Consider the following 18,994-nt stretch of genomic DNA (forward strand, 5'->3'; position numbering starts at 1 on the left):
ACTTCCATCTGGTTTCCGCCTTGACTACTCCACATAGACTGCTCTAATAAAAGTTTCCAATGATCCACCTCAAGGCAAAATCACAGCAACAGATTCCATTGCCAATATTACCAGACTTCTCTGTTGCCTTTGATACTTTGATACTACTGTACATACTACTCCTAATTCATACTCTTCGTTCCATTGGCCTTCATGGAACTGTCCTCTCTCGGTCCTCTTCCTATCTATCTGACCGCTTCTTCAGTATTTCCTTTTCTAGCACCTACTCGTCCTGCCCCCCCGTCCTGCCCTTCCCCCTGTCCCTCCTCCTACTCCCCCCATCCTCCCCTCCCCCTGCCCCCCCATCCTCCCCCCCAGGCCCACCTCCTACTCAATGTAGATGTTCCCCGGGGCACTGTTCCTGCGCCTCTTCTTTTTTTCCCTTTACATTACTTCCCCGGGCAAACTAACTTCTCGCTGACAATAGAACTTCCTTTCCTTCTTGATAGCACAAGCAATATATGTAGGTTTCATATTGGACTCCTCATTCTCCTTTATACCACACGTCCAGTGTGGCAGCACTGCCTTGCATCGGCGTCCAACTCTCTTCCAGAAATGTGTTTTCCTGGAGAGCTGAGAGATCCGTGGGCAGGTACCGGTGTACAAAAAGGAACACACTTGATATGTTAATTTGCATGCAAAGTATATTCGAATGAGTTTATTTCCCAGGTATTTTAGGTGTGTTCCTTTTTGTGCGCAGGTATCTCTGCATGTACTGTATATCGGTTTGCTTAGGGAGGAATACAAGTCACATGGGTCTCTCTTTTCGGGGTGTTTTATCGCAAAGGAACACATTTTGGTATGCATGGCGTGTAATTTAAGAAACGCTCATTGTTGCGTTTCTCACCCGTCTTCTTTTAACACTGAATGAAACTACATTGAAACTGAAAATCTGTAATTGTATTTTGTTTATTTCTCAACAGTGACAGAGAGCCGTGGAATATTAGACAACATCCAGAAGTTTTCTTTGCTCCCTACCTACCTGCCTGTGAGCTATACCATCCATCAGACTGACGTTTCCTTTTTCCTCAAAGAAGCAAACCAGGACATTATGAGGAATTCTACTTTGCAATCTAGAGTTGAATCCTTCGTTATTTACAAGGCCAAGAAACAACCAGTTGTGAATGCCAGCTATGGCCCCTTTGTGGTAGAACAGGCTGTGCCACAAGACCTACTCTTGATACCCAGTCTTTTTGGATCTACAGATAAATTTACTTTTAACTGGAAGATGAAAACACACATCATCAATGCAAAGATTTATCCCACCAGACCCAAAGTTCAGATATTGTTTTATATTGTAGGGCGAGACTGGGACGACTACAGCACCACAGAGAGACTTCCTTGTGTACGGGTGTTTGCCTTTCGCGAGACGAGAGAAGTGAAGGGAAACTGCAAGTTAACGGGTGACCTGGGGTTATGTGTGGCTGAGCTGGAGCTGCTCTCTGGCTGGTTTGACCCACCAACGGTGGTCGCTGGTCATAAAAAAATGATTGAGCAACCTGACGTGAGTGCCGTGGAGTTGTATTATACCATTCAACCAAGTGATGAGAAAGAGCAATGTGTTACGGAGTACACAAGGAAGAGTGGAATAGGACCAGCACGAAATAATATTGATGATTCTGGTCCACCCTTGCAGAGGATTGGAAGCGTTTACCTTTACCAGGCATGCACCAACCATTCTTTAATGGAAGTGCAACTAGATGGTAATGTGGTCATCCATTCTTTAGCCCGGAGTGTCAAAAAAGGGGACACGTTGACATATTTTGTGTCGATCGCTAAAAATTCAACACAAACCAAGTTTAAATTAAGGTAAGAAAGTTACAGGTGAAACTAAGATTCAACTATTATTTTATTATTTATTGTTTTTAACTGTCCAGATGACTAAAACATAGGGTTAGTATGAATAAGGAAGTGTATGTTACATTACATTGGCAGCTTATTGTTCTGGCCAGGTCATTAACAGAGTTACTGGATTATATTGGGCTCTGATTTGCTTCTATTCACAGGAAGATGTGTAGATCCTCATCTCAGGTACCAAGTCGTTCAGTAAGGGAAATGATCAAAATAGGGAAATGTATTCAAAATAAAGAAACCGATGAAATACATCTTCATTATTTAACCAATGTTAATATTTTGATTAAAACAGGGCTTGTTAAACTCTCTCGTCCCCATACATACTGTGGGACACACCCCTGGCATTGCATTTGTAAACTCTGCTTACATTTAGGATCAACAAGTAATATTCACTTGACAAACTATCTTAATTATTACAAGCATTACGAGGTCATAAAGTAGAAGTAGGAATGTTTTTTTGTGAAAATGTGCTATTATATTGTAATGTTTTTTACACAGAATGTCTCTGTCTTGTACTGGACAAAATAATAATATTTGATACCTTATTAATACATTATAATGTATATTTTTAACCCCTGACCTTAAACCTGCTGTACAGACCAAACTCTCTGAATATCTCTCCGCTATATCACCCTCGATGGCCTGCCACCCACTTAAACTTAACATGTCAAAGACGGAGCTCCCCAAACTTCTTCCCAAGCCTGGCCCTGCTGCCCTCTTCTACATTACTGTTGGCAGTACTATCATACACCCAGTAGCCCAAGCACGCTGCCTAGGGGTCACATTTAATTCCTCTCTCACATTCTCCTCTCACATTCACAACGTAGCTAAACCTGTCGTTTTTACCTCTGTAAAATTGCAAAGATACGCTCTGTCGCTCTACTGCTAAAACTCCAACGCAGGCCCTCATTCTCTCCTGTCTCAAGTATTGTAACCGTCTGCTGTCCGGTCTTCCTGCCTCTCACCTGTCTCCCCTACAATCTATCCTAAGCGCTGCTGCCAGAATAACTCAACTCTTTCCTAAATCTGTCTCAGCGTCTCCCCTGCTGAAATCACTCTCCTAATGTAGCTTCTTGAAATAAAAAAACAAGCGCAAATAATATCACAAATAAATCAAAAGTAACACAGATGATATACTATCCTTAATGAGTGCAGCTCCTGACGTAGAATTCAAACCAAATTCAATCAGCAAACGAAGGAGAAACAGGTGCGCAAATCACATCAGGACATGAAAAAGAAATTGAAAACACAAAATAGTGCAATATTGTCTATTCCAACAAAATAGCTTCAATGCTGGAAGTTCTATAAAATTTGCACTCACGTGTTTAACGTGAAATGAAAGCGTTGTGGTTGTTCAAAGTTACCAACTTATATCTCCAGACAGGTACTCCAGATCCATATAGAGGGGGGGAAATCCATAAAAAAAGGGGAAAACAAAATAGTATAATACCGTTTTTAATTTTAAAAACACATAAGTGCCTTTGTTTAAGAGCATTCAGACCACCCTGGGTCATAGGGTCAGACAAGATATTCACAGCTACAGCATCCACTCCACGGCCGTCACAGCAGGTACTGGGCTGATTAAGGTTGTCCTCCACTCCAGATGTCATCAACAAGGGCTCTTTAGTGATCACTGATATCACCCAACACGCGTTTCCACTGCTAAGGCCTCGTTCAGGGTGTCAGCTGCAGGACTCGGAGGGAGGGCGTGAGGGAGGCAGTGCTGCAGTTTGCTGGGCGATCTGTGTTTATCCCCCAGCAGACTTTTCAGTGTTGGGGAGGGGGTGGGGTTACACACGGCAGGGTAAGTATCCAAGTTGCAGTCATGAAATCATTCTGAAGAATGATTTCGTTGGCTGCCTTGGTCCCTGTGACGCTGCTGCAGCTCCAAAAAACGAAATTTTTGTTTATTGAAACTGTAGTCAGCTTCAACTCCTGGCTTCGGAGACAGGGCAGTTGCTACCCTGAAAACCAGTATTCAAATTGAATACTTTGTTTCTCACGGCAGCACGCACGGCAGCACGCCCTCCCTCCGAAGCCAGCACCCTGAACGAGGCCTAAGTCTTCATCAGGGGCTTATCTACAGAGAGATAGCCATTTAGTGAACCACCCGAGCTGAATCTTCGCTGATCGATCACAGGAGAACGGATCGATTGGCAATTTAGCTAATTACTTATTGTGTGGATTATATTGATGCACATATTAAAGGGGATTTTTTTTTTAAACGGCAGCTTGGACTGTTGCTTTATGGTTATCCACTCTTCTGCCCCCCCCCCTTACATCTCAGCCCTAATTTCTCGCTATGCACCATCCCGACTCTTGCGTTCTGCTCAAGGATGTCTTCTCTCTACCCCCTTTTGTATATAAAACCCTCTCCCGCCTAAAATCTATCTCACTGACTGCCCCACACCTCTGGAATACCCTTTCCCTCCATATCCCACTAACACCCTCTCTATCCACTTTACAGCATCAATCCAAGCAGTTTTTTTTTTTAATTTTGTACGTAGGATTGAAGCACGGGTCTCCGGGGCTGAAACCATTAAGTTCCGCTCCGGGGACCCCCTACTTCTTGAGATTCTTACCTCAGTAGGGGGTGCCGGGATCCGCTCCGCTATGTGGATCACGTTATGACGGCTTTTCAAAGCCTCATGCGACTCAGTCGCCTCCATGACGCTACCGCCACGCTCGTGCACTCCTCACCGCAACTCCCGGCATACCGGGCATCTGTCGGGCACCCTCCGGCGGTCACCCACAGCTGCTGCAGAGGTAAGGGAAGGCCAAGGGGGAGCCCAGAGGGGGAACCTGGGCTATATATAGAATCCGATATTAAGAAAATATGAACCTCTTGATCAGGCTCTAATCAGATTCTTATCACAATCAATCTGTTTTTAGTTTGACTGCGGCACATCCTTTATCAAAGGCATTAAAAAGACTGTTCCACAACAAAAGACCTTGACCAATGTGGAAGAAAGCTATGGGCACAAAACAAGACACTTATCTCCTTTTTTATTATTCTTTAGAAATGGCAGTTTTCCTGCTGTGCATGTTACATATGTTCCATTTGCTGGTTGAATGCAGTCTGTTTGTTACCATGGCAATATTTTTTTACCTCCTTGAAATACTCAACTAACTCACTAGTTCTTCATTATCTGAGAAGCTGCAAACATGTATCAATATTTCCCTTCATTGTTTACACAACTCCTGCCATTTCTTACGCATAATTAATACACCAGGTGATCCGAAAAGTACTGGAGCCTTTGGTAACATCTATAATTTGATAGATAATCTACAATCCTTTTTGGCATTTGCTGCCAGAGCTAAATGGATTAAACACCCTATAGTGAAACATCTATTAATGTCATTTCTCACTTTTTATTCACTATTTATATTAAAAAATCTGTATTAATCTTTAATTCCAGGTATGCTTTTTATTGTGTTCTTTTTCTTCTTCTTTTTTTTGTAGAATAAATCATGTTTAAATTGGAACAGTTGGGTGCCATTTTTGACTAGCCGTTATTATCCACTAGGATTGTTTTTGTTGGATTTAGATCAAGAGATAACTACATTTCCGTCTGTATATCCTTTTCTCCTATGTAGTTTGAAAAGTACCTTTAATCACTAAAACATGAAATTGAAGCTGGTGGAGAAAAGTTGTTTTGCACAGTTTTACATTAAAATAACCACTCAACGCATCAGTGAGTCAGCTTGTGTATAAAAGGATTCTGTATTACTGAAGCAGTTTGCTGAAGCAGCTGCTCAGTCAGTAAAGGCATGGACAATGTCACTGAGTTTGGCGAATCAGGGGAACCTGGTTCAATTCCCCCTGTCAGCTCCTTGTGACCTTGAGTTAGTCACTTTATCTCCCTGTGCCTCAGGCACCAGAATCATAGGTTATAAACTCATCTGGGCAGGGACTGTGTCTGTAACATTTCTACGTGCTGTGTACCGCGCCCTATACTGTAATTGTGACGCGCTTTGTGTCCCATTGGGAGAAAAGCGCTGTGTGAAATAAAGTTATTAATATTATTACAGATACCATGAAAATTATATCACCAGTTTTTTAAATTTATTTATGAGTTCAAAGTCCATTTAGTGAGCCTCTCTATCAGTCCAATGGTAGTTTATGTAGGACAATATAGCACATTCAGCTGTGTGGCCAAAGTATGGCATCTAACTTTGGAAGACTTGAGCTGCAGAACTTGGCATTGGACTTTCTAATGCATCGCCAACGGCGGCTGGCACAAAGGCTTTTACCATTGCATTTGCTCCATTGGGCTGGAAATTAGACTCTGAACAGATGGAATCTATAGCACCGGATGTAGCGAACTGTACATGTAACATGTCCCGGCTAGCACAATGCTTAACTTCAGGGAGCTGAAAACCCTCTGCTCTATTTATGTGTTGAATTGAGAAACTCACTTTGTCATTTCTATGCTAACTCGTTAGTGCTGATCAGTTAGTATTGTGCTAATCAAATAGTCTGTAACTTAACATCCTTACAATCTTGTCTGGTGGCCCACACAATGATGGTAAAAAGGCTAAAAGGACGATCGGTCATTTCATTACGGATTGGAATAATGTAGGAAAACAGTTATGTAACTTTTCACTGTTTGGCTGATTTTTGAGAAATGTTGCAGGTTTTGCAAAGCCATTGACACGTTTGGAAAATGTCGCCAGATTTTGCCAATATTAAAAAAATGGACCCAATGTAAAACAAGCTTTATTTGCACAAACATTCACGATCAGGACAGCTTAGCACTTCTCTGATCAGGCTAAGAAAAAAACATTTTATGGTAAGAGGCTCTTCTCTGATTTTGCCATTGGAATGCTAGGTCAGGTGTAGTCATTTAAAAAAATGCTTTGTCTGTTTTTTTACATTGCAAACAAGCTTTAACGTGGAATGGTTATACAAGAATAAATAAAAGAACAGCGTCTTGTTATTTGAAATGCAAGGCTATCCATTAGAAAGGCACTACAGGGAAGCACCCAATGAACTGTAATAAAAACTTATGATGATAGTTTTTTTTGTATTTTTCTCGACCACTAATTTTAAAGTAATTACCAACTTCAGATTCCACTGTCAGCAATCATTAGGATTCACCGTATTATTAAGGGGGCTCCTTGCTGATGACTACAGTATACAAGATGATGGTAAAAAAAAACCTCACGTTTGAGGTGTAGGTCAAAATAGGATGCCCCATAAAAAAGAAATAAACGTGTCATTATATAAAAATTCGGAGGTTCGTCATTCATTACCCAAATCTCCTGCCTAGGAGAAAATATCAAAGATATCGACACGCAGATTCTTGCCAGGATGTGGTCTCTGGAGTTAAAGCTTGATAATTTCTGCTCCGGAGATCCTCTGGTTCTGGAGATGTATACAGAGTAAGGTGCCTCTGATAGAGTTCCCCGCCCCCCCATCACCCGTACCAATCAAACAAAATGGCGCTTGACTTTACCAGTGTTACACCGGCCAAGAGGAAGCCATGACAACATCCGGGATCGCTTTCTATTGGCCAGCGTGACGCTGGGCATTTAAATAAAGGGAAATAATCAGTAGCATCTTCTCCAGTCAGGATCTCAAGAACCATGGGGGTCCCCAGAGCTGGAATTAATGGGGTTCAGCTCTGGGGACCACCTGCTTTCCACCTATGTACAGAAAAAGGGGTAGGGGGAGAAGTAAGCCATCGATAGTTTCTATAATAGGAGCATTAGAAGTAGGCAGAAGTTATTAGCCAGAGTTTTAAGTGCTGCATAGTTATTTGTAATATAACATTACACTGCAGCATATATTTTATTCAACAGGGTTGGTATGAACTGTTGGATTAAGTACTCATTTGTGTATAGAGATGTCCCACGAAGGGCTATAGTGCCTATTTCGTTTGTAAATTAAACGTATTGTGAGAGCTGAGATGCCAACCATTTTCCAATGCACCAGGCATTTAATTTGTTTCCCAGAACACTAAACAAATGTAATCTTCATTGTTTTAATGCTGTATAATAGATTATGCAGGCCCAGCTGAGCAGATCTGCTGTCTGTTTTGTGGCTGAGGCCCAGCTGGCCAGTTCTGTTGTGACCCATTTCAAGTGCCTACCCTGGTGTTTCAGCGCTGAAAGCAAATGTTCTGCAGGCATTCTGCTTGTCCAGTAAGGTTGTCCTTTTAGTAACGCTGTTAAAAAAATCACTATAAAAGCCATCCATGTCATTTTGAGTTACACATAACAATGTTCCCTGTCGAATTGTTGAACGAGGCAATGACCAGGAAAACACTTTTTTGTTTTAAGATACAATCGTGCCACGTGCCAAAGCAGGGATATCCTTAAAACCTGACCTGTTGGTGGCCCTTCAGGACTGGAGTTCCCCACCCCTGGTTTAAAGGCACCCCACTTTCTTTAACACGTATTGGAAGCGGGGGGTCTGTGACCCTGAACCCTGTTCATTTGAACTCTGGGGATTTGCTTCCCGAGATGGTAACCGGAGATGATACTGCCGCTACTTCCTAGATGCTTTCAGTCACCCACATGGCGCTCAATAGGAAGCTGCAAAGGATGATGTCACAACTTCCTATTGGCTCACGTGATGGGAGATGTCTAAACCTCCATTTTGTTTCCCTGGAGGGGATGTTAGGGGCGGCTCTTTTCCCGGTAATGATCTCGGGAAGCAGGGGGTCCTTCGAGTTAAAGGGAACGCTGTTCAGCTCTGGAGAACTCCTGCAGGCAGGAAGAACTACCCCTTTTACTCTCTTAATGTTAGTATCTTGCCCGCTAAGTACATCTCTGTTACCATGATAACGTTAAGACTGCAGTCGGCTCTGGGGAGAACTCCATTTTGACCTCTTGAACACTTCGTATTTCCAAAGCTTATTTCCCCTTGAACAGAGCATCGGGTTTTAAATATAATAATCGCTTTGGAAAGGGCAAGGATATATGCCATAAATAAAAGAAATGGTGGTCACAAGAGTTGATGCTTTTAATTCTAATAGGATGAGATCATCTCACAGGTCTGAGCCTGTAGATAATTGTATTGATTGACTTGAATGAGCATTGACATTGGAACTGTTGCGATAACCCGAACTTTCATTTAATGCCTGTGCTCCATTGTGGCATGTGTGTATGTAGGTGAGAAACCAGTGAGAGTGGTAACAAATGAATAATGATTTATTGAATTGAGAACTTTGGCTTCCCTGCCCAAACGTAGAAAGAGGCCCATACTAAGGAGAAGGCAGTATGAAAAGGAGGAGGATGTTAATTTTACAGCTAGCCAAAGGAGACTGGGAGATGTCTGATACTTAAAGGTAAAGCTCAGCAGAGATGAGTTAATCCGCCTGCCCCAGCCTAGCAAACTGGAAGCCTTGATTGGAGCTGTTTTATTTATTTATAAAATGTTTTACCAGGAACTAATACATTGAGAGTTACCTCTCGTTTTCAAGTATGTCCTGGGCACAGATGTATGATGACAAATACATGGTTACAAATACAGCTGAATTCTGTTATAACTCGGTGCTCGGGGTCCACATAATGAGACCGTGTTATAACCGGGATCGCAAAAAATGGCCGCTGTCACGATCAGGGTTTCCGCGTCCGCCGGAAACTTCAGTCCCTCTGCCTCCATCAGACCTCAGTCCCCCTGCCTGCGCATTAGACCTCAGTCCCTCTGCCTCCGCGACTGCATCACACCACGAGTCAGCCATCGTCCGGGGGCACGTGTCTGTCTCTGTTTGTCTGTCCGTTAGCAATAAAGCTTTGGGAAGAAAAGAAAAAAAATAATAATTAAAAAAATTATTCAAATTGTACTGTTTTGAATTTTAGTCCTATGTGGACATATACTATATATGTCAATATATGGTCAGCCTCTGGTCAATTGACCTCCTTGTGGAGATATCTGTTATCTCACAGACTATCAGTCCACTCCCTTTTTTCCCCACAGAGAGTGCTACATGTAGGATCTCTTCAGGTTCCGTAGTGTCCATCAATATATAGAGTTTAGCAATAATTAACATTTTCCTTGCTGTTACTGAGGCTTTCAGCAGCAGTGTGATAACGCGCATAAAATATTTTTGCAGATACTGAGCGACAATGCGGAGTTGTGTTGTGGAATAAAATGTGCATTTGGGCACATTAAAAGCTGCCATTAAAAAACACACAAACGACCATTGCAACAGCCAATCAATCAGGTCTTGCTAGAAAACATAAAAGGAATTACAGATATGTCTGTGGGGGAAGTAAATTTAGGCTCATTACAGCTCTCTTAATGCAGCGAGAGAAATGTAAACAAGCCCGATATTTTTTAAGTGCTGCAATGCGCTTCAAGCTCTTGGCTAAATCAAATATTTTAGGGTAAACCAGTCAAAAATACTCATCTTGGGATAAAGCTGCACTGTTAGGTGACATCCAGTTGTGTGCCTTTTAGAAGAGTGGAGAACAGCGGTGACATTGTACTCCAGGGGTGGGACAACTCCGGTCCTCAAGAGCCACCAACAGGTCAGGTTTTCAGGATATTTCTGCTTCAGCACAGGTGGTGCAGTCGAAGACTGAAGCAGGGATATCCTGAAAACCTGACCTGTTGGTGGCCTGAGGACTGGAGTTACCCACGCCGCTGTTATACACACAGCGACCACTAAACCCCCCTCCCCCCCCGTCCATGCTACTTAACCCTTTAACTGTAGTGTGCTGCAGCCTGACTGACAACGAGGAAATGAATATGTAACGAAACAGCAGCTTCAGAGTCAGTTAATAATAAATCTAGCAGTTGTTGAAGGTATTTTAGGAAGACAAGTGCATTGTGATTCAAGTAGTTGTGGGAAATCACATGAAGGGGTTTTCTCCAGTTTACGTGGCTTGTAAGGGAGCCCTTTATACATTTTTTTTTAAAGGTCATTTATCCATCATCTAACACACATTACAAATTGCGTATTGGGAATAATGTTCACCATATAAATGAAAGGGCAGCTCTATTGACTCTTTGATGGGTAACATGCCAGCGCTGTTCTGAGCTTTGTGTTGCATATTCAAATCATGCCCGGCTCTCACAATACGGGCATAATGGGCCAGTCATTGCGTGCACATTATTCTTCTCACTGCTTCCAGCGCACACACCTGTCACTGTTATCTATCAGGAGGCTGAGACCTCCCTCCTGGTGGCTATGACCCAAGGACTGATGATATCAGTTAATTCCTGTATACCCCCAGGCAATTATTCAAGTTGGTGTAAGAATGCGAAATGCAAACACAGACCTCCGAGTGGACATTGGCGGTCGAGGACATTTGGTCGTGATCCGTTTTGCCGCCACTCACCTCACCTCACCGCAGGGACATCTTTCCGCTGGCTGCTTTGCCGCCAATGTAAGCCCCTGACCTTACCCCTTACCTTAACCCCCAATACTAATGCTAACCCCTACCCTTAAAACCTTAACCCCTTTCCCTAAAACCCCTTACCCTAATCCCCTACCCTAAAAACATAACCCCTTACCTTAATACCCCTATCTTAACCCCGTGCCCTAACCGCTAAAAGCCCTTACATTAACTTACCATATTGTCGAAACGACTGGCAGAAGAGTGTCCAGCGGTGGAGTGGCCTTGTCGACCGGTCCGCACGTGGAGACTTGGTCCCGGTAGACGGCCGTGACCAAATGTCTGATTCCCAGACATTGGAATAGTGGAATTCTTCGCTTGAGGAAGTGATTGCCTAACTGTGATGGTTGTGTAACGGATGCTCGCCACAAACAGGACAGGGCCGCGAGGCCGAGGTGGGGATTTGGAAACACCGACCTGGAGCCGCGAAGTCACGTCCGGTGTGCAAGTTTGTGGCGGTGGCTAGCCGGCCAGGGTTGTAGAGTGCAGGGCAGTAGAAGGCAAGACGAGATTGAAGATTGGGGAGAGCTGGGTAGTAAACCGGAACCGGGCAATGCAGGACAAGGGGAAGCAACAGGGAATGTGACCAGCACACGTCACAAGGATTATGCTCAGTCAACTTCCTGGTGGAAGGGCAGAGCCTAAATAGGAGGACCGCCGAATCAGATGCCGGATTGCCCCTGCAGGCAGGAGAGAGACTAGAACCAATCAGGTGACTGGACCTTGACGGGTGCGGAGCCTGCAATGGATCCTTACAGGTTGAAGCCATGTATTGAAAAGGTGAACAAAGTAAAGGTGCGCAACTACAATATATATAAGTGAAGTGATAAATGTGATGTAATTTAATAGGTGACCTTAAATATAAATTGAAGTATATGGAGCGTCTGCAGCTGTGACACCAGGGATGGCTCTGGTCCCCCCTATAAGCACACAAAAATACAAAAAACACAGCGCACAACGCTCATAGTGCATTAAAAGGTACCTTTAGTAACCAAAATAAGGAGGTAAGTATTGTGCGTACATTTAAATAAAATAAACAAGCATTTCAGGGTTATTGTTACCCAAACACCAACAGACGCCCGTGATAGTCTCGTGGCTCTCTCCTTCTCACTCCCAACAGCCTCGGTGTAGGGCAGGACAATCTCCAATCCAGTCGCTGGTATTTCAGCCCTTCGCCTTGAGGTAGGGCTTGTACAGTCTCACGTTTACGTGAACAGCAGTCCAGATAGATCTCCGTTTAGATGCGCAATGCCCGTCACTGCACAGGTGTAGTTTGCAACGGAGCAGCGGAGCGCACGCTGTTTGGCGTCCTGATCAAACACTTCCGGGTCTGTGACGTCATATAACCGCGAGAGTTCGTCACAAGTCTACAGATCACCGGACCGGTTCTCTGGGAGTGCTGTGATGTAGAGGGTTCGCAAGTTCTTTAGTCCAACGCGTTTCGAGACCACATGGGTCTCTTCATCATGTGGTCTCGAAACGCGTTGGACTAAAGAACTTGCGAACCCTCTACATCACAGCACTCCCAGAGAACCGGTCCGGTGATCTGTAGACTTGTGACGAACTCTCGCGGTTATATGACGTCACAGACCCGGAAGTGTTTGATCAGGACGCCAAACAGCGTGCGCTTCGCTGCTCCGTTGCAAACTAGACCTGTGCATTGACGGGCATTGCGCATCTAAACGGAGATCTGTCTGGACTGCTGTTCACCTAAACGTGAGACTGTACAAGCCCTACCTCAAGGCGAAGGGCTGAAATACCAGCGACTGGATTGGAGATTGTCCAGGCCCTACACCGAGGCTGTTGGAGTGAGGAGAGAGCCACGAGACTATCACGTGCGTCTGTTGGTGTTTGGGTAACAATAACCCTGAAATGCTTGTTTATTTTATTTAAATGTACGCACAATACTTACCTCCTTATTTTGGTTACTAAAGATACCTTTTAATGCACTATGAGCGTTGTGCGCTGTTTTTTGTATTTTTGTGAAGCCATGTATACTGTACACTATCCACCTGATACATCAAACTTGGCCCCTTGTAGACGCACTTACCAGAATGCACTCCTACTGTATCTTCCTCCTACCAATTAGATTGTAAGCTCTTCAGAGCAGGGACTCCTTTTCCTAAATGTTACTTTTATGTCTGAAGCACTTATTCCCATGATCTGTTATTTGTATTATTTGTTATTAATACGATTGTCACGTGTATTACTGCTGTGAAGCGCTATGTACATTTATGGAGCTATATTAATAAAGACATACATAGATACATGTAGAGATGATAAAAATAACATTATTAGATGCCAGCGGGAATGGGTGCGTTTAGTGACGGGTGCTGTAGTCTTCAGTTTATTTCTTCGTCTCCCAGTACCTGCTTTTAATATTCTTGGGATTTAACTTGAGGTGCATATATCAAAAGACAGAGTGTGATGCCTATTAATGGACAGAGATACACTGGTAGGAGGATGTTGGTGTCAAAAAGATTTTAGGAATGAGAGAACATTACGCAAACGTTTGGCAGGATGGTGGAAGAGTTCAGAGGATTTGATTGGCGCTGTAGGGTGGGACATTCGGAGGACGTTGAAGGCCAATACAGAAAAGGAATTCAAAATTGTTTATTAGAGGCAAATGGTTATTCTAACTGTATATTTATAAAAGCGCTAACGCATTCCGCAGCGTGGAAACAGAAGGATATAAATTACATTAGGAATAGGGACAAACAGGCGGAAACATATACAAAGGTAACGATGTCCTGTATGAAAAAGACAGGGATTGGAGGTTGACATGTGTTCGGTAGAGTTTTTTTTTGATAAGGAATATCCTAATCCGAGCAATGTTAACTAGGGGAGAGAGGGCACCTCTTTACTAAATTACTGTGTGCGCTTTTTGCACGTTCTTGTAATAAATTAAAGGTTTCTTTTTTTGCTGCAATGTTTGGCTAATGTGTCCTACAGCACAAAGAAGGAGCAGCTCAGTGAGTAAAGACACTGACTCTGCAAACAATGACACCGAGTGTGAATCAGGGAAACTGGTTCTATTCCTGGTGTCACCTCCTTGTGACTTTGGGCACGTCACTTTAACTCCCTGTGCCTCAGGCACCAAAAAACATAGATTGTAAGATCACCCGGGCAGTGGAGGTGTCTGTAACATTCTATGTGCTGCGTACCGTGCGCTGTACTGTAATTGTGCTTTGTGTCCCATTGGGAGAAAAGCGCTATATGAAATAGTTATTATTTATTATTATTATTACAGATACCAAGCAAAATTATGATGTATTTATGAGTTCATTTTATGAGCCTCTCTATCAGTCCAATGGTAGTTTATGTAGGACAATATAGCACATTCAGCTGTGTGGCCAAAGTATGGCATCTAACTTTGGAAGCCTTGAGCTGCAGAACTTGGCATTTGCCTTTCTAATGCATCGCCAACGGCGGCTGGCACAAATGCATTTACCATTGCATTTTCTTGCTTTGCATGTGCCTGTAACATTCCTACGTGCTGCGTACCGTGCGCTATACTGTAATTGAGATGCGTTTTGAGACCCACTGGGAGAAAAGTGCTATATGAAGTAAAGTTATTACCCTTTTGTCCTAGTAAGCTTTTTAACTTGCTCTGCAGCACTCGGATACACACCAGATGCAATGTCGGTTGACTTTGTAAAACTACTTTTTTTTAAAAAAAGAATTCAAACCGAAGCAGAGTCTCTATTTTATTTTTACTCTCCACCCCCCCCCCCCCCCCCGTTTCCCAAAGTTAATTACCAGTTTAGTTGCTGGGGTTCCATCTTGCATTTCTGTAGATGGAACCCACTGTCATCCAATGGGGGCGTTGCAATGCCACCCTTCCAATAACATTGCTGCTTCCTATTGGCCCGCGGGATTTGGTAGCCGTTATTATTTGAGACTCCAGCAACTGAACCGATAAAAAGTATCTCAGGATCCAGAGGGACCCTGGAGCTACAAATAGCGCTGTTCAGAAGAAGAAGAAACGAGTAGGCGGGATTGGTGTTTTTATCTGTAATTGGTGGTTAAAACATACAGCCTCTCTTTCCTTGTGGGAGATTATAATTCAGCCATCATGCCAAACAAGTTATTTCTTCGTTTCAGGCAGTGTTTCTCTCGCTCTCTTTCTGCTCTAAAAGCCTGTAAATAACATGGTAGTGAAAATGTCTCCTGCTTCTGCCTGTTTGACAAAGATTATGAAAGTTCTGTTTGAAGTGCATCCAGCACGTTCAAACCATTATTTTCAAATGACATTCAACATTGTTTATAGCAATGTCTATGTCAAACGCAAGCAAATCATTTTTTTTTTCATTTATGGATTAAAATGCTAGCATGCATTGGAATATTAAATTAGATTATCAAAATATCAGCAAATTGTAATGGTTGCAAGGTTTCATTTTCTTAATCTCAATGTTTACAATAATGATTATAACAAACACATTTGGCAAAAGTTCTCCTATGGCCCGTTTCAAGCAGCGATACTGCTTAGCTTTTAAAAAAAGATATGTATTTTTTTTTTTTATTACATAAGTTTAAAGCCCCATGCTCACGCTGGCCAATAGGAGGCTGCACCGGATGACGTAACGGCTTCCTATTGGCCCGTGCGACGCGGGACATTTAAAGCCGCCATTAGATTAGACACAACATTTCTCTGAGTGCATAGATACCGACACCAATATGGTAGTATGTATCTCTGGAAAACGGGGTCCCCGGAGCTGAAATTAACGGGGTTCAGCTCTGGAGACCCCGTTTCAAACCTGTAATAAAAATAAATAAATAAAGTTAACCTGTATTGCTGCTTTAAAGTATGTATATATATATATGCATGTATAGCTTTTTTTCATGTGGTATCAACATTTTTAGTGTATGCAGGTAACTACCTACAGGCGTACCCCGCATTAACCTACCCAATGGGACCGGAGCATGTATGTAAAGCGAAAATGTACTTAAAGTGAAGCACTACCTTTTTCCCACTTATCGATGCATGTACTGTACTGCAATCATCATATACGTGCATAACTGATGTAAATAACGCATGTGTAACAGGCTCTATAGTCTCCCCGCTTGCGCACAGCTGCGGTACAGGTAGGGAGCCGGTATTGCTGTTCAGGACGTGCTGACAGGCGCATGCGTGAGCTGCCGTTTGCCTATTTATATCCTTACTCGTGAGTGTACTTAAAGTGAGTGTCCTTAAACCGGGGTATGCCTGTATATATAGTAAATATAACATTGATAGAGGGTGATATAATATAAAATTGGAGTATCATCGAATCTGAAAGGTAAATTTGGTAGACACTGATCCATGCCCTTAAAAGCTTATAATCTAAATGGCGTTAGATGACTCACAGAGACAGTAGAAATACATGTAAGTGAATTGGATTGAAGAGAAACAGATAAGCGGGTCCTCTCTCCTTGAGGTTCGGTTAGTTGTGTATATTTGGCAAATTCACCAAACTGTAAATTGAAGATATTTGGGAAGTTAACTAGAATGCTTTGTGTGTATGTATTAATTTGCTTATATAGCACCAGCAATGTATGCAGTGCTTTATACAATTATAATAAGGACACCGGAGGGAAATAATATACCAAGCTACACATGTGCTTTAAACAGAAAGTTAAACCATAAGAATTAGGGAGTGCCTGGCCTGGAGAATTTCCACTATACAGGCAGCCCTCCGTTATCTAACACAGCGGTGCGCAAACTGGGGGGCGCAAGATTTACTAGGGGGTCGCAGCGGTTACAGAGGCCCCGCGCTCTTCCCCACGGCATTTAAATTAAATGCCGGGGGAGGCGTGAGGCCTCTGTAACCAACTTACCTGCTGCCAGCCGGGTCTTTGGCGTCGCGTCGCCTGGCAATGCGGCATCAAATGACGCTGCGGGGTCATGTGACATCACACGGCGCCATGACAACATGCGTCAAATGATGTGGCGGCGTCACGTTAACTGCGGCGTCATTTGACGCCGGGTTCAAGTTGAGGGGGGACGCGAATGCTGGAGCTCTCACAGGTAGGGGGGCGCGCACGCGAAAAAGTTTGCGCGCCCCTGATCTAACACAATGCCTTCTTGTACATAGCGTTGAATATTTTTTATTTTTTTATTTATAAAATGTGTTACCAGGAAGTAATACATTGAGAGTTACCGCTCGTTTTCAAGTATGTCCTGGGCACAGAGTTATGATGACAAATACATGGTTACAAATACATAGTTACATTAAGTGAACAGAGTTATACATTATATACAAGACATTGCATGCACAGTAAGAGATAATATATGTCATAGGCATATGTAACAGTTACAGACCAGATTAAAACATGAGACAACTTTAGTTTTGAAAGAACTTAGACTGGTGGCGGCTGTGAGAGTCTCCGGTAGATTGTTCCAGTTGTCGGGTGCACGGAAAGAGAAGGAGGAGCGGCCGGATACTATGCTGAACCTTGGGACCGTGAACAGTCTTTTGGAGTCAGATCTCAGATGATAAGTGCTGCATGTGGTAGGGGTGAGGAGCTTGTTCAGATAGACGGGTAGCTTGCCCAGAAAGTATTTGAAGGCAAGACAGGAAAGATGAACTTCGCGCCTAGACTCAAGTGATGGCCAATCTAGTTCTTTGAGCAGTGAATTCAGTGAAAGCTATTCTTTGAATAGTGAATAATCGTAAAGTGTAACCCATTCTCTGCCCATTGCTTTGTCTTATAAAGAGTCGGATATGAGAGTCGGTGAGCCTCAGATAAAGCGTTCTGGCATCAGAAAACTGCCCATTGGTATGCATTATAAAGCGTCGGTTATGTCATTCAGCGGAAATTGAAACGTCGGAAAGCGAGGACTGCCTGTAATACAATAATGGGAGAATTTCAGAATACAATAGAAGCAAGTGCAGTAGAGAACATATTTGAGGGGGCAAGTAAGTACATTGTGAACATGAAAGACCAACCCGGTACATAGGTCACATTGTAAGCATGTTGTCCAAGTCCCAGCAGTCGTATTGCTCTTGGAAAGGTACAGATTTGCGGTAGGTCGTGAGATCTTTTGTATGGGCAATCCCTCCTAGAACCAAAGTGACTAATTCCAGTGACATGGTTATGTTGTCTCATCTGGGTAATTGAGACACATATTTTTATTTTATTGTATTAAAGTGAGAGTTGGGAGGGGGTTGAATTCCTTTGACGGCTCCCTTTTGTGTGATATCTCTGTGTGATCAGCGAGAGCCCCCCCCTCCCCTTATCTTTGTTCTCTGATAAGGACACAGTGGGATAAGGGGGGAAAACACTTGACTGATAAACACTTCCCCATTCATTGGCCCCTAAAAAATTCAACTGACTGTGGGAATGCACCTTCAATGGACTAACAGGTAAGAGGGTACAGCACTTTCAGATCTCGCAGACCCCTTGTACATTTCAATGTAAGCATACTGTACAATCCATTTAAACAGCTGGTAATATTAATACTGAACCAACGGCACAAAAGCACAGACGAGAAGAAATTGAGGAAGCACTTGAGGCACCTTAATTAGTTTTCAGGTCAGCAAAGGGATTATGTTGTAGACATGAAACAAAACAAATACCTAGAAAAGGGACATTTTTCCATTGGTTGATAAAGGCTTAATTAATTGCTGCTGATTAGGTAGGTTATTCTGAGCTAAAATAACACAATAAGGCTACGCGTTTTTCCTTGTTGTCTGACAGATTCTGTCCTGAGAAGATAGGAGATCAATCCTCTTCAATCCATTCATTATTTTTTTTTTTCCTATAACCC

At 43.0% G+C, this 18,994-nt stretch overlaps 1 protein-coding gene across 1 annotated transcript in view; it reads left to right on the forward strand.

Moving 5' to 3' along the window:
- The window catches only part of TMEM132D (transmembrane protein 132D), a 341,293-nt gene that overhangs the window by 84,083 nt on the left and 238,216 nt on the right, over positions 1 to 18,994 (forward strand). The window contains exon 2 of the mRNA XM_075568700.1: positions 963 to 1,848. Within this exon, the coding sequence (XP_075424815.1) occupies positions 963 to 1,848 (886 nt within the window). The remainder of the gene's footprint in view (positions 1 to 962; positions 1,849 to 18,994) is intronic.

Source organism: Ascaphus truei, chromosome 13 (genome assembly GCF_040206685.1).
Source record: "Ascaphus truei isolate aAscTru1 chromosome 13, aAscTru1.hap1, whole genome shotgun sequence".
NCBI lineage: Eukaryota > Metazoa > Chordata > Amphibia > Anura > Ascaphidae > Ascaphus > Ascaphus truei.